The 14569-nt window shown below is 43.9% G+C and overlaps 1 protein-coding gene across 1 annotated transcript in view; it reads right to left on the bottom strand.

Annotated features, from left to right (window-relative positions):
- smad6b (SMAD family member 6b) overlaps positions 1–3005 on the bottom strand; it is a 79837-nt gene extending 76832 nt beyond the window's left edge. Inside the window, exon 1 of the mRNA XM_072278026.1 lies at positions 1813–3005. Coding sequence (XP_072134127.1) covers positions 1813–2230 — 418 coding nt within the window. The 5' untranslated portion in view covers positions 2231–3005. The remainder of the gene's footprint in view (positions 1–1812) is intronic.
- Positions 3006–14569: the final 11564 nt, after the last annotated feature.

Below are 14569 nucleotides of genomic sequence, written 5' to 3'. Positions count from 1 at the left end.
GGTTCCTTTATATTGGGCCAAAATGTAACATACTCGTGATTTTTTAAATAAATTTTCACCATGAATTTTCCCAGGAACATCAGTAGGCCAACTAGCATTCCAAGGTGTTTCACAAGGTGAGACATACACTTAGATTTTTTTTTAATTTGTCCTCCCCCCCCCACCCACCCCCGTCCACATGCCTTCTGTCAGCTATGGAGTCTGGCGTTCAATAAAGGTACAATAATGAAGAGGCAAAACTCAGATTAGCTGGTATACTACTATATATAAAACCGTAAAACCCAGTTACTCCAAACCCTTATGTCCTCGAGAATTGCAGAGAGCACCCGTCAGTTCATTACAATTATGGAAACTTGCATTGTGAACATTAATATGACAAATTAAATTTTGAAGGGATGAGTTCTAAAGTTCCTTCTGTATGACCGTGACCCAAACAATGAAAATATCTGCAATTAAATTCTAAACTATGCAAATATACTTAAATCAGATCAAATTTCATTCCGGTTGTTGTATACTGGGGTATCCAAAATAAAATCACTTGCCATATTTGCAGAAGTTTGAAACACAAACCGAACTCTAATCCAGTGTTGTGAAAACCTCGACAAACCCAACGCCTCGTCCTCACGAGGCGCTGACACAGATTAAATTAGGTAGCCCACCAGATCCCGTCTGCTGGGACATTTTTTAAAAACATTTATTTATTGAGACATGCTGTTGACAGTTTCATGGTTCCAGTCTTAATGTTGCTTGTGGGGAAGAGGAAAAAAAATCACAAAAAAAAGTGCATTAAAACGCCTGGGGCCGCACACCCCGTTTCATTTCAATCACTTCAGAGTGATTAGATTGCCGAGCGTAGAATTATCTTTCTCCTTCGCCCCCCCCTCCTCCCAGAACCCCACTAATCTAGACCCAAGGACATCAGATTTCACCTGTTCGCCGGCCCTGTCATTATCTGTCTGGGATATATTTGTCGAAACCTTATGAATGAGTGAGACAGACAACCAATTTACAAATGGCTTGAAAAAATTCATCCCCTAATGAATGAAAGCTACGGCTCTCATGAATGAAGTATAGCCAGGCCTATCGACTTGATAAATTTGCATTTATTTTTGCTATTTAAATGATTCACGCCAAATCTATTTCTAAATGCACATTCCAGAAGAAAGTGCACATTGCGAATACGCTGCACAATTCCTGACTTTAAAAAAAACATTGCAAATTTAGGTTCCACAAAATGATACGAGTGAACTTTGGAAAAGAGAGTTCAATTATTCCGTTCTCCTTTACACTTGTGTACTGGAGATGACAAACAGTCTTGAATCCTGAATAAACCTTGAGACTGGCTGTTGGCATATTTTATAATTGATTCGGGGAGGGGGTGTTTAATGTACTGACCCTTAATTTACACTGAACTTCAGGCTCGGAATCGTTTCCAAAAAAAAATGTGACATTCGTGGCGGGCTGGCTGAGATTAAACCCATGTGCTCAAAATAAATATTGAGCTCCCAGGTAGCGAGGCGAACACGTGACCTCCCCAAACCTGGTTCTTGGGGTTCAGATGAGAGCCCTTTTTTTACTCGTAACCCCGGAGGGGCTTTGTGGTTCTTTAAACTGCAAGTGTGTGCATGGCCGAAAAAGAAAATTCTGAAACCCCCGTGGCTAGCGAGTCACCCAGCCACACACGGCCCTCTGCCATTTGAACAGGGGGGAGCTTAATACGAATGCAAATACATTAAGGCGATGGATCTCGAGGGGGGGGGATTTCAAACTGGAAGGGGAGGTGGAGGGGTGAAGAAAGAGAAAAAAGTTCACCTGGGCCATAGAGCCGGCTGAAATGATAGGGGTTGCAGCATACAGTAGCGTGGTCCGCACTCCTGTTAAAAGCCTCGCAGGGATAAAGCCTCTTGAGTTCGAAGAGCTGCTTGAGGTCAGGCCACCTGAAAAGTCTGCACAGCAGCAGCTGGGGGGCCAGGGTCTGCTTGCCGACCCTGACTTCGTTCCTAGCCATCAGGACGCAAGCGGTGTGCAGCCCCCCTTTGCTTTCCACCGCCTGAGACAGCAGCTCCAGGGGCTTCTCCTTCAGCCTCTTCAGCAGCGAGTGCGTTACCGACTTGAGCTCATTTAGCGATCCGGCCGGGTCGCTCCAATCCTCCGTCTCCTGCCCATTGCTCCCCGTTACCCGGCTTCGCCAAAGTCGCCGTACAAGGCCCGAGCGTTTAGATCTGAACATGCGACGATTATGATCGCGATAGCCGGGGAGTGCAATTTATAACCCCGCAGCTTCAGAATGCAACCTTGTCCTTTTTTTTTCCTCTTCCCCCCTCTAACGCTCTCGTCTTTTCTTTGGAGGGGGGGTGGGAGGGGGAGAGAGGGAAGGGGATCTTTTAAAAAGGGAGATCAGACGGCATCAAGCCGGGGAGAGAGCCGTGCGCCAGCACAGCCAGGCAGCTCCGGGACCAGATTACACCTACACAGTTTACCAATCTGCAACATTCGGCTGTAAAAGGGCACTGTGCAAAGGGTACTGGGGTAAAAAAAACACTCCAACAGCAACCAATGCAAAAAAAAATAATTGCAACAAACTATCACATCCACAAACGCAATGCACGAAGGGCAGAAATTTATATTTAACAATTTTCCTCCGTGAGATTTGCAATTCCTTGTTCAATGCACTGCCCCGTTCCCCTCCCTCAGAAACAAAACACCTCTCGCTTTCTCTTCGTTCAAGCCGCAGTCTTCAAATGCTCTTTTTTGCCTCCTCTGTAATAGATCCAAATAATTTGCAAGCGAGATCTTGGAGTAATTTCGATTCTTTCCAAGTAATGCACACCGCAGACCACCGGTGCAACGTGCTAGTTACAGATGTATGCAATAATCCCAAGTTTTTTTAAAAAAATTGGACACAAGTAGAGTGGTAGAGTAGAAATCTGTGGGTCCGTTCATGCACCCTGTACGGACAGTTAGACTGCACTGTGCAGATTTTCTCTCTCTCACTCTCTCTCTTTACAACACACTGGGCCTCCTAGGTTACATCCCAGCCATTGGCTGTCTGCAATCATGTGGTAGTCTAGACATTTTGGCGCGGCTCAGATCTTTACTGATTGTTGCGCAAACAAGGTTTCTAGTTTCTTAACTCTTCGTGCACCAGAGGTCTTATTGCAAGCCTTTTTTCCCGTGGCGTTGACCGCAGTTTTTATGTTTGCATAAATAATGACGCAAAGCAAAAGAAAGGATTGACAAAGAGCGCCAGCTAAACAGGATTCCGACCTGTCCTCTCCCTCCTGTTGGACCGGAGGATCGGGTTTTCAACCACACACTGACCGCCTTAAGCGTCGAGGTTCCATCCCCGGCCACACCGCTTCTTGTCCGCCTGGGTCCACCCAGTCCACTGGATTTATGCGTTGGACATCCCAAGCTATTAACCACAAATTTTGTAATATAGGATTTGGGAATGTGATAATGCATTAATAATCTGTATTTATAGTTAGAGACATAGTCAGCGGGTCAGTCAGTAAGCGTAGTGAGAGAGACAATAAAGTTTCAAGTCCATGATCTAGGAAAAAATCTGGTTGGCGATGCTGATTGTACGGTAAGTTTCGCACCGGCGATATACCTTCCCTTTGAAATAACGTCAAACGATCGTTTAATGTCCAACTGAGGGAAGCTACAGAACGCACCAATGTGAAGGGTCTTCGCCGGCAACATCAGCTGCTTATTCCCCTGCACAGATTCTGCGGGGTGGAGATACGACTCAACCAAAGGTGGTGTAAGACACCCCTTTCCTCCGCTCGCCTTCAGGTCACCCTTGGGCAAGGTGTAGCACCTGCTTAGACCCCCGATCAGGGTGACATGAAACCGGGGGAGCTGGTGGTATGAGCAACCGATGCACATCACAAGTCCTGGTTATGACGCCAGGTAGACAATCTCTGAAGAGAATTGATAATGGCTGGGGTCACCCGTCTTGGCAGAAGACGGGTGGCCCCAGAAGAAGGCAGTGACAAACCACTTATGTAAAAATAATTGCCAAGAACAATCATGGTCATAGATAAGACCATGATCGCCCACGTTATACGACATGGCACACGACGATGATGATAGAATCTGCCCGATCTGCTGAGTTCCTCCAGGGTTTTGTGTACTTTGCTCAAGATTCCCAGCAACTGCGGAATCCCTTGTGTTTCTGATGAGTGGGCACTTACACTTTATGCTGTGTTTTTTTTACGCTGCATCAGATACGGAGTAACAATAATTTCCTTGACCCTTACATTTGTGTACTGAACAATCTTGAATCTTGTAGATTAGGCCATTCGGCCCATTCAATCGGACTGGCCCTGGGCACTGCATTGTATTCTTGTGTTTAAGTTTCGGGAGTAAGCATTGGAAATCCAGCTATTGACTGATGTGCTGGTAAATCTCTTAGATCAATGGCTCATCATGCCAGGTGGGAACTGGCATGGAACCATCTGCCTGTGGAAGTGTGGATGAGGTTTCGATCGCAACATTTCAGAGAAGTTTGGATAGGTACATGGGTGGAAGGAGTATAGAGGGCTATGGACCAGGTGCAGGTCAATGGGACTAGGCACAATAACAGTTTGGCACAGACTAGATGGACTGAAGGGCCTGTTTCTGTGTTTTACACACACGCACACAAAATGCTGGAGGAACTCAGCAGGTCAGGTAGCATCTATGAATATGAATAACGTTTTGAAGCAGGGTCCTTCTTCAGGACTGGAAAGGAAGGAGGAAGACACTAGAATAAAAAGCTGGGAGGAGAGGGAGAAGGAGGGGTGCCATGGGGAGATGATAGGTAGGTGAGGAGAAGAGGCAAGAGGCCAAAGTGAAGAATAAAACAAAGAAAAATGGTAGGGGAAAGAAGAAAATTACCAGAAGGGGAAATCGATGTTCTGTGCTGTCACGCTCGATGACTCTGATATGATAACACAAATCAACAGATGCCGGAAATCAAAGGCAACACACACAAAACGTGGGAGAAAATCAGCAGGCCAGGCAGCATCTATCAAAAGGAATAAACAACTGATGTTTCAAGCTGAGACCCTCTATCAGGACTGGAAAAAAAATGTGGTGTCTTTTTTTTCCAGTCCTGATGAAGGGTCTCAGCCCTGAACGTCAACTGTTTACTCCTTTCCATAGATGCTGCCTGGCCTGCTGAGTTCCTCGGGCATTCTGTGTGTGTTGTCTATGATATGATAAGTGTGCCAATTAATTATGACCTCAAGTCACTGTTGCTTAATCTTTGTACTTCAGCTTTAAGTTATGACTCTATGGTGTGTCCAGCTGGAGTGTACTGAAGTGAGAGGAGGAATTATAGAATCTCGAGGAACACACCAAAGCAAATCTGGAAACCCTACCCAACACTTCCCTCCCTTTTTAGATCAGAAATGGTGGAGCATATTACAACATCCCCAGAGAAGCAAACATAAGACATTCCTCATTTTATCTCAGTTCTACTGCCAATATAAAGGCAACCATTAAGGATGCCTTAAACAAAATTGATAAATATTATTCTCTGATGCAGACTCCCTTTTTAATAAGTAGTTAGTTTTGTTCATACTGAAGAGGTCTGAGTCTGACCCAATATTATAAGGGAAATATGCTATATGCTATATTTCCGACATCGAAATCACCAATTTGAAAGCCTTTCCAGTGAAGAAGTTAATTACCATTTTGCAGAAATGTGGTGGAGGGATAATCATCACCAACAAAAGCAGCCACTCAAGATTTATTTAGCAAAATAACCCCAGGCGTTTCCCAGGAGCATTACCAGAAGAACAAAATTGACAATGAGCCAAAGACAGAGAGAGAGACATCAGGACAGGAGACGAGAAGCCTGGCTGGAGAGGTTATGGGCAGTGCCTCGAAGGAGGAAATTGGCACAGGATTAAAATTGCAATAATTAAATAAAACCAAGTTGCAGAATGACAAAATACTTCAGTTACAAAATGGAAAAATGAGAGTGGATACATTTTGCCACCCTTATTGGGAAGTTGTCTTACCAAAGGGCCAGTGGGCCCTTCCATTGGTCAGGGTCGAGCATGGACGTTGTGCCCTAGCTGTCTACATGATACGTAAATCAAGGCAGTACAATATGGAGAGCAAGCTGTGCCAATGTAGCAGGCTCCCTCCTCCACGCAGCTGATGAATCCAAAGGAAAGGCATAGGGATTCTAGGTCCGGAATTTTCCTTGGGGTTTACTCACGAAGCCTTCCCCATGAGTGGGTGTAGCCGCAAGGTTAGAGATCAGAGCTTTCCTTCTCCTAGGTGAGCTGCCAACCACAGTTGTTCAGCCTCATCTGCCCACAGCGACTGGCTTTAAGGTGCCAGTAACCCGTCTTTGCCCCTCCTTGTGTCAATAGAAACAGTTCCATTGGGCTTAGTAGCTAAGCCACATGTGAAGGCCAGGAGCTGGACTTGGTTGTCAGAGGCTGTTTGAGATTCATGCCGTTGAGCGCATTCAGTCATTCAGTCGGTAGTGGGAGCTTATCCCCACTACCACTCCCGGATATAACAACCTTAAGGAACCAGGTCTTACCAGTAATGTCACAATTGTCCCATGAACACTCAATGTACAGAACAGACGTCTTGGAGTACATTTCCACACTGAACATTGAACAGAATATTACAACACAGTACAGGCTCTTCAGCCCACAATGTTGTGCTGACCTTTTAACTTCCTGTAAGATCAAACCAACTCTTCCCCCCGACAAAGCCTTCCATTTTTCTATCATCCATGTGCCTACCTAAGGATTTCTTAAATCCCCCAATGTATCTGCCTCTCCATTTACACATGTTCCCGAACATCCACTGTACCTTTAATTACTTGCACATGTACATATACATCTTCTCCATGGATTGTCACCTTGTCGTGGTGGAGAAGCTTGTGTGGTCCTGTGATCCCAAGAGCAATGCCGTCTGGAGCTGTGCTCCTGGTAGGGTCACCCATGGCGGTAAGGTCGAGGGTGAGGTCCCTGACAAAGAACAATCCAACCAAGACCTCAACGGTGGAACAGGCGGACGAAGTTACTTTAAACTCAACGGCTGTGAAGGCGGATGAAGGCTGCAACAAATCCATCAGCTGCAATCGTCATAGTTTCCATGCCATTGGAATCAGTTGGTTGATTTGTGAAGTATTGTGTGCTTCTTGGAGTGCAACATCAAGTACACGTTAAACAAATACACGCACAGGTGTCTTCACTCTGCAGGCCACTTCTTCAGAATGAAGACCATCATCCTCGACGTCGAGGGATAACCACGACAACATGTACACCAGTGGCCACTTGATTATTTACACTTCTACACCTGATCGTTAATGGAAGTATCTATCCAGCCAATCCTGTTGCAGCAACTCAATGCATAAAGGAATGTAGACATGGGCAAAAGGTTCAGTGGTTGTTCAGACCAAACATCAGAATGTGAAAGAAATATGATCAAATTAATTTTGACTGTATAATGGTTGTTGGTGCCAGATGGGGTGGTTTGAGTATCGCAGAAACTGCTGATCTCTTGGGATTTTCGTGCGGTCTCTAAAGTTACACACATAAAATGCTGAAGGAACTCAGCAGGTCAGGCAGCATCTATGGACTGTTTTCAGGACTGAGAAGGAAAGGGGGGGGGGGAAATGCCAGAATAAAAAGTTTGGTGGGGGGAGGGGAGGAGGACAATCTAGAAGGTGAAGGGTGAAGCCAGGAGGCTGGGGAAGAATGAATCTGTTAAGAAAGAAGAGTGAACCATAGGAGAAAGGGAGGGAGGAGAGGACCCAGAGTGAAGTAATAGGCAGGTGAGAAGAGGTAAAAGGTTAGAGTTTTACCTCTTCTAAAGTTTGCAGGGACTGGGGTGAAAAACAAAAAAAAATAGAGTGAAGTTGGCAGCAACTCAAATAACCACACGTTACATCAGTTGTGTGCAGAAAAGCATCTCTGAACACACAACACGTCAAACCTTGAAGTGGATGGGTTACAGCAGCAGAAGACCACAAACATACACTCACTGGCCAATTCATTAGGCACAGAAGGTACACCTGTTCCTGAAGGTAGCAGGGTTGTTGATAAAATAGCTAAGAGGTAAAACACAGTTACTGTTGTTAACCAGGTTGTACAATATACTGACTTGGAGGTTATGTGGAAATTGCAGAAAATACTAGTTAGGCTATAGCTCTGGTCATCACACTACAGGAAGGATGTGATAGTACTAGGCAGGACATAGAAGGCTTTACAAAAATGTTGCCAGATCAGGAGAATTATAGTTATGAGGAGAGACCGGCTAGACTGAGTTGTTTTTTTTCTGGGAGCAGAAAGGGTGGTTTACACGTGGCGTCTAAAATTACCAGTGGCTCAGACAGGATGAACAGGAGGAACCTAATTCGCTGAAAAGATAGGTTAGTAACTAGGAGTATAGATTTAAGGTAATTAGTAGAAGAGAAGACAGAAGAGATCTTTCGCCTCCAAACATGGGGGTTGCCAGACAGCATTGAACTCAATGTAGGATTGCCTTAGAGACTCTGGCTCCACACTTTTCCCCTGGGGTTTATTCCGAAAGCCTTCCTCATGAGTGGGTATAGCTGCAGGACAAAGGAGGTTTGAGATCATGGTTTTCCTTGTCCTAGGTGAGCTGCCAACCATGGCTGACGAGCCCCATCTGCCTGAAGGGACTGATTCTAAGGTGCCTTTGCCTCTTCTCCTGTCAGTAAAAATGATTCCACTGGGATTAGTAGCTAAGCTACACGTGAAGACCAGGAGCTGGACTTGGTTGTCAGAGGCTATTTGAGACACACGCCATTGGGAGCTTTTAATTGGTAGTGGGAGCCTCTCCCCACCACCACCCCTGGCTGTAACAACCTTAAGGAATTGCTAGAGGTAGGACCATCCTGACATTTGACACGGAGCTATGAGCTGCAAGATGATAGAACAGTACAGTACGGGAACAGGCCCTTCAGCCCACAATGTTGAACTGAACCAATTATATTAGTAATGAAATGGCCAACTAACCTAATCTCAATGTCCCGGTCCTTCCATTCCCCACATTCACGTGCCTATCTAAGTGTCACTTAAAAGTCTCTAGTGTTCCCACCTCTACCACCATCCCAGGCACCCAGCACTCTCTGCATTAAAACTTGCCTCTGACATCTCCTTTGAAATTACCCTCTCTCACTTTGAATACATTTCTTCTGGTTTTAGACATTTCAAATCTTTGGAATTGCTTGCCTACTCTGTCTATGCTTCTCATAATCTTAAAACCTCTGTTTGATCTCCCCTGAGCCTTCATCATTCCAGAGAAAACAGCCCAAGTTTGTCCAACCTGCCCTCTAATCCAGGCAACATTCTGGTAAACGTTTTCTGCACCCTCTCCAAAGCCTCAATATTCTTCCTATAGTGGGGTGGCCAGAAATGTATGCAATCCCGCTGATATGACCTTATATAACTTCATATAGAGTTTTATAAAGCTGCAACATAACTTTCTAACTTTTGACTCAATGCCTCGAATAATAAAAGCAAGCATGCCATATGACTCTAACCAGGCTATCAACTTGGGTAGCCACTTTCAGGGATCTATGAGTTTGGACCTCAAGATCCTTCTGCTCATCAACTCTATTCCATCTCTTTACATTTGACCTACCAAGGTGCAACACTTTGTACTTGGCTGGGTTAAACTCCATCTGCCGCTTCTTTGCCCATATCGACAACTGATTATGCTGTTACATACCTCATGGATATCTTGTGACTGTCTTATGACCATGATGTAATTGAGTAGCTGATGAGCATGACGTAATGGTCTTTTGGAGGTCACCTGATGTAATTTTCCCGCCGATGTGAGGTCACGTGATGACATGTTCACCTCGGGTATAAAAGGAGACCCCTGGGGTGACGCAGTTAGTTTTCCAGTTAGAACGTCAGCCAGATACTCCACTCTGCTGTGTATTTTTTATGACGCAGTTCCGTTTTAAAAGGGAGTTTTACGTTCTTTTGTAAGATACAAAAGTGTTGGGCCAGCAGTTTAACCAATTGCTGCCAGGTTTGTTGATGTATCTTTTCAGTAGTATTGAAGAGTGAAGACGGGAACCTGAAGGAGTTGTTCAGCAGTTTTGGATAGTATCGACCATTATTGAATTCGTTCAAGAAAGAATGATCTGCATGAGATAGCCTCTGCTAAAAGCAGCAGAAAAAGCTGTGCAGTATCTAGTATCCAGAGGGAAAGGTCAGTGCCCTTAAACCATTTTATTTCCATCATTGTGAATCCTGCAGACAAGGCAGGTTCCGGCTGGGATCGGCAGTGACGTCGTGTCTTCGAGGAATTCTTTACTTCAGGAAAGTCTCTCCTAATTGGCTGTATAAATCTCTTGGACTTTCGAATTTACCATTCTGCGTTTGAATTTACCACTTTAAGAACTGTTTTCTCATCTATCGCTTTAAGAACTAGTACTGAGTGGCGGTTTGTTAAATGGCCGCATAGCAGTTTATTTCCAGTTAAGATTTTCGTTTGTTTATTTTTTTTAATATTGAGCAGAGTTTAATAAATGTTTGATTATTTTTATAAAACCTGACTCGATTGGTATTCATTGTTGCCGATCACGTGACAATGCTGTATTCTTTACCAGTCTTCTACACGATGCGCAACACCACCAATCTTCATATCATATGCAAACTTAATAACCCACAAATCTAAATTTTCACCAAACTCATTTACATACATCACAAATAGCAAGGGTCCCAGTACAGATCCCTGCAGGACACCACTAATCACAGACCTCTAGCTTGAACAAGTCCTCTTGACCACTACCCTCTGTCTTCTATGCACAAGCCATTTCTGAATCCAATTCTCTATGGATCCCATGCATCCTAATCCTCTGGATGAGTCTCCCATGAGTGCCCTTATCAAACACCTTACTAAAGTCCATGTAGACAACATCCATAGCTCTACTTTCATCAATCACCCTCATCACCTTCTCAAAAAACTCTGTCAAGTTAGTAAGACACGACTTGCCCCACACAAAGCCATGCTGGCTCTCCAAGTGCTCATAAATCCTATCCTTAAGAATTTTTTTTCCAGTAACTTCCCACCACTGACATAAGACTCACCGGATTATCCTGGTTCCCTTCTTGAATAATGGAACAACACTAGCTACTCGCTCGTCCTCTGGGACTTTTGGCCAGGGAGGACACAAAGATATTGGTCAAGGCCCCTGCAATGTCTTCTCTTGCCTCTCTCAGTAATCTGGGGTATATCCCACCAGTCCCTGTGGACTTATATACCTTAATGCTCTTTAAGAGACACAACTCCTCCTTTACCTCAAAATGACCTCGTATACCAATATGCTTGGCACTGATCTCCCTATCCTCCATATCTTTCACCCTGGTAAATACTAATGTAATGCACTCATTAAGGACCTCACCCACATCCTGCACAACAAAGCAAATGTTCCCCCCGTGAGGTTCTACCCTCTCACTAGTTATCCTCTTGCTCTTGACCGACGTGTAGAATGCCTTGGGAATCTCTTTAATTTACTTGCCAAGGACATTTCATGGCTGCTCCTGGCTTTCCTAATTCCAATCTTGAGTTCTTTTCTGGCTTCTTCATAATCCCCAAGGGCTCTGATTGAGAGTTGGGGTTCAGATCAAACTGAAATGAATATTGTTTTTGTCTATTGGTTATGGCGGGCTTGATGATGAATACAGGGGATCTGTTCCTGTGTCTTCTACGTTCTACAATGGGTTGAATCTACTCCTTTTGTGTCATCAATTCTACATAAATCTTAAATTCTATGTCATCATGGATTGATGGTTGTGTAGAGTTTTGGCACCACACCCATCCCAATCATTCACATGAACCCCACCACCATTTCACTGTATGACCCATTTCTTGATGCGCTATTTCCCAAAATGTTACTTCCTGAAGGGAATCTATCTAACTTCCCTCTAAACGAATCAATTTAGAAGCATATTAGATCAATTCCTTTCAGAAACGGTGGTGCAATGGCAGTTAGCGCACTCGCTTTACAGCGCCAGCGATCACCAATCGCCGATTGAGGTTGGACTTCCACCAATGTCTGTAAGGAGTTTGTACATTTTCCCCATGCATGGGTTTTGGTTGGGCGCTCCAGTCTCTCCCACATTCCAAAGAGGTAGTAAACTGTGGGCATGCTGTGTCAGCACCAGAGGCCTGGCAACACTTCAGGGCTGTGCAGCACAAACCTCATTGCTTTGACTTGACCAGATGATGCATTTCACCTGCATGTTTCAATGCCTTTATGTTCAAATAAAACTAATCCTTGTCAACTCTATCCACAAAATGACCTCTTGGTAAATGACATAATTGCTCTGCGAATACATACAGAATTTCTTGTTTTCTTCCCGGCATCCAGTCTGCCAAGCCCTATAAGAATATTGTAAGCATCAACGTGATCATTTCTCATTCTTTTATACTCGAAAGAATATGGGTCTAGATGACTCAATTGCTTCCCATATGGAAACTTTCCATTCCTGTAACTAGTAAATCTTTGATGCGCTCCCTGTGTCATTTCTCCTTTTTAAGTACAGAGTCCAAAGGTCCAAGTACAGACTCGCCAAGGCCTTATATAACTTCATCTTTATTTCTGTACACTGATAATTTCTCAGAACCAGTCTCAGAATCAGGTTTATTATCACTAACCTGTGGCATGAAATTTATTGTAGCATCGGGACGATGTAATATATAAAAATACTGTAAGTTACAATAATAAATATATATGATATATAATCTATTTAAATCTATATATTATGTATAAGTATTCTACTTATAAAGTGTGATTATATATTTATATTTATATATTTAGACTGTATATATAAAATCAGTAATGCAAGAAGAGAGCAACAAAGGTGGTGGTCAAGTCAAATTTATTGTCATTTAACTATATACATGTGTACCGTCAAACGAGACAACGTTTCTCTAAACCAGGGTGTAAAGTATGGTAGCACACACAACAATAACACAATAACCTGGGGAAGTAGAATTAAATCTGCAAATGAATTACGCATAAATAAACCAAGTAAAGTTGTGGGAGAAAATATCAAGGCCTTGCATTGTAATGGGCATTGAGGGGCTCATGATTTGTTTTAAGATGTGAATTCGAAGTCTCCAATTATTTATCTGTAACTAATGTGCTCTGTGTGACTGAAATGTGCCTCGCAACCGAGACATAAAAATAACTGTATCTGTACTTCTTTGTTCTGGGAATTTTTATATGTCTGCGGTTCAGACAGCTTGCCTGATATATTTTTTGAGAACTAACACTGAAGTAAAATGTGCAGCTCCTCAAGGACATAATTTTGCCATTTCGCCATTCGGTAGCGTTGCTGGAGTTCCGCTAAATATGGAGGATCTGATCGCTAAGCTTTTCCTTGAAGTCGTCATGCAGGATGCGGTGGACTAATTAAACATTGTTCTCAAAAATGCTAGACAAAGGTCCGATAAGCGATTATCTGGTCATACAATGTCCCGAGGCACGTGACCTTCACTTCTGTAAAAATCCACCTGTGTCTCTCGTCACGTACCATTCACATATAAATACGACTGAGTTTTCTTGTTCGACGGAGCTCTGGGATCCGGCTTTTAGGTGCTGGGCACCCCATGATATCATGTGACAAATAAAGAATTTTCGACGGCACTCTCCCTCCGGGTCCGAGTATTCTTTTTTCCGCGACAAAAGTACAGTGTACAGAACAGATTCATCAATGAAAATTCGAATGCGACGCGACAGGGAGTTCAAAGCCTGGGGGAAGAAACTGTTTCCCATCCGGACTGTCCTTGTCTTAATGCATCGGAGTCTCCTGCCTGAGAGTGGAAAGTCAAAGAGGATGCTGGATGAATGGATGAGATCTTCATAATACTAAGGGCCCTCATACACAGCACGCCTGATAAATGTCTTTGATAGATGGCAGCGAGACCATTATCACAGGCCTTCGTAGGGTCTTCCAGGCTGACGCTCTGCCGATCCCATAGCAGATGGAGATACAGCTTGTCGGGTTGCTCAATGGTGCTCCTGTAAAACACAGTTAAGATGAAGTGCTCATGGACCGTTCAAATATCTGATGGAGGAGGAGAGGAAACTGTTCCTAAAACATTGCAAATGTGCTGTACCCAGAAGAGGCTGTACAAGCCCCTGTACCTCCGCCTTGATGAGAAGCAAGCATGCCCTGGCTGGAGGGGGTCCTTTACGACAGATGCCAATTTCTTCAGGCATTGCCTTTTGACGATGTAAGAGAATGTTGAGAAAGCTGGTGCCGATAAAGGAGCCAAGTTTATAAATCTCTGCAGCTTTTTTCAGTCCTGTGCATTGGATCCTCCATAGCAGATGGTGATGAAACTGACCAGAGTTCTCCTCATGCTACACCTGTAGAAATTTGTTAGAATCTTTGGTGGCATACCAGATGTCCTCAAAATCCTAATGAAATATAGCTGCTGGCGTGCCTTTTCATTTCTATCTCCATTAATTATTATACTGTACACTTAGTGCCCACTTTATTAGGTACATCTGTACACCTGCTCATTAATGTAGGTATCTAATCAGCCAATCATGTGG

Source organism: Mobula birostris, chromosome 14, assembly GCF_030028105.1.
Source record: "Mobula birostris isolate sMobBir1 chromosome 14, sMobBir1.hap1, whole genome shotgun sequence".
In the NCBI taxonomy this organism is placed as follows: Eukaryota; Metazoa; Chordata; class Chondrichthyes; order Myliobatiformes; family Myliobatidae; genus Mobula; species Mobula birostris.
The sequence above is the reverse complement of the archived record's forward strand: the minus strand, read 5'-3'. Positions and strand labels throughout refer to the sequence as shown.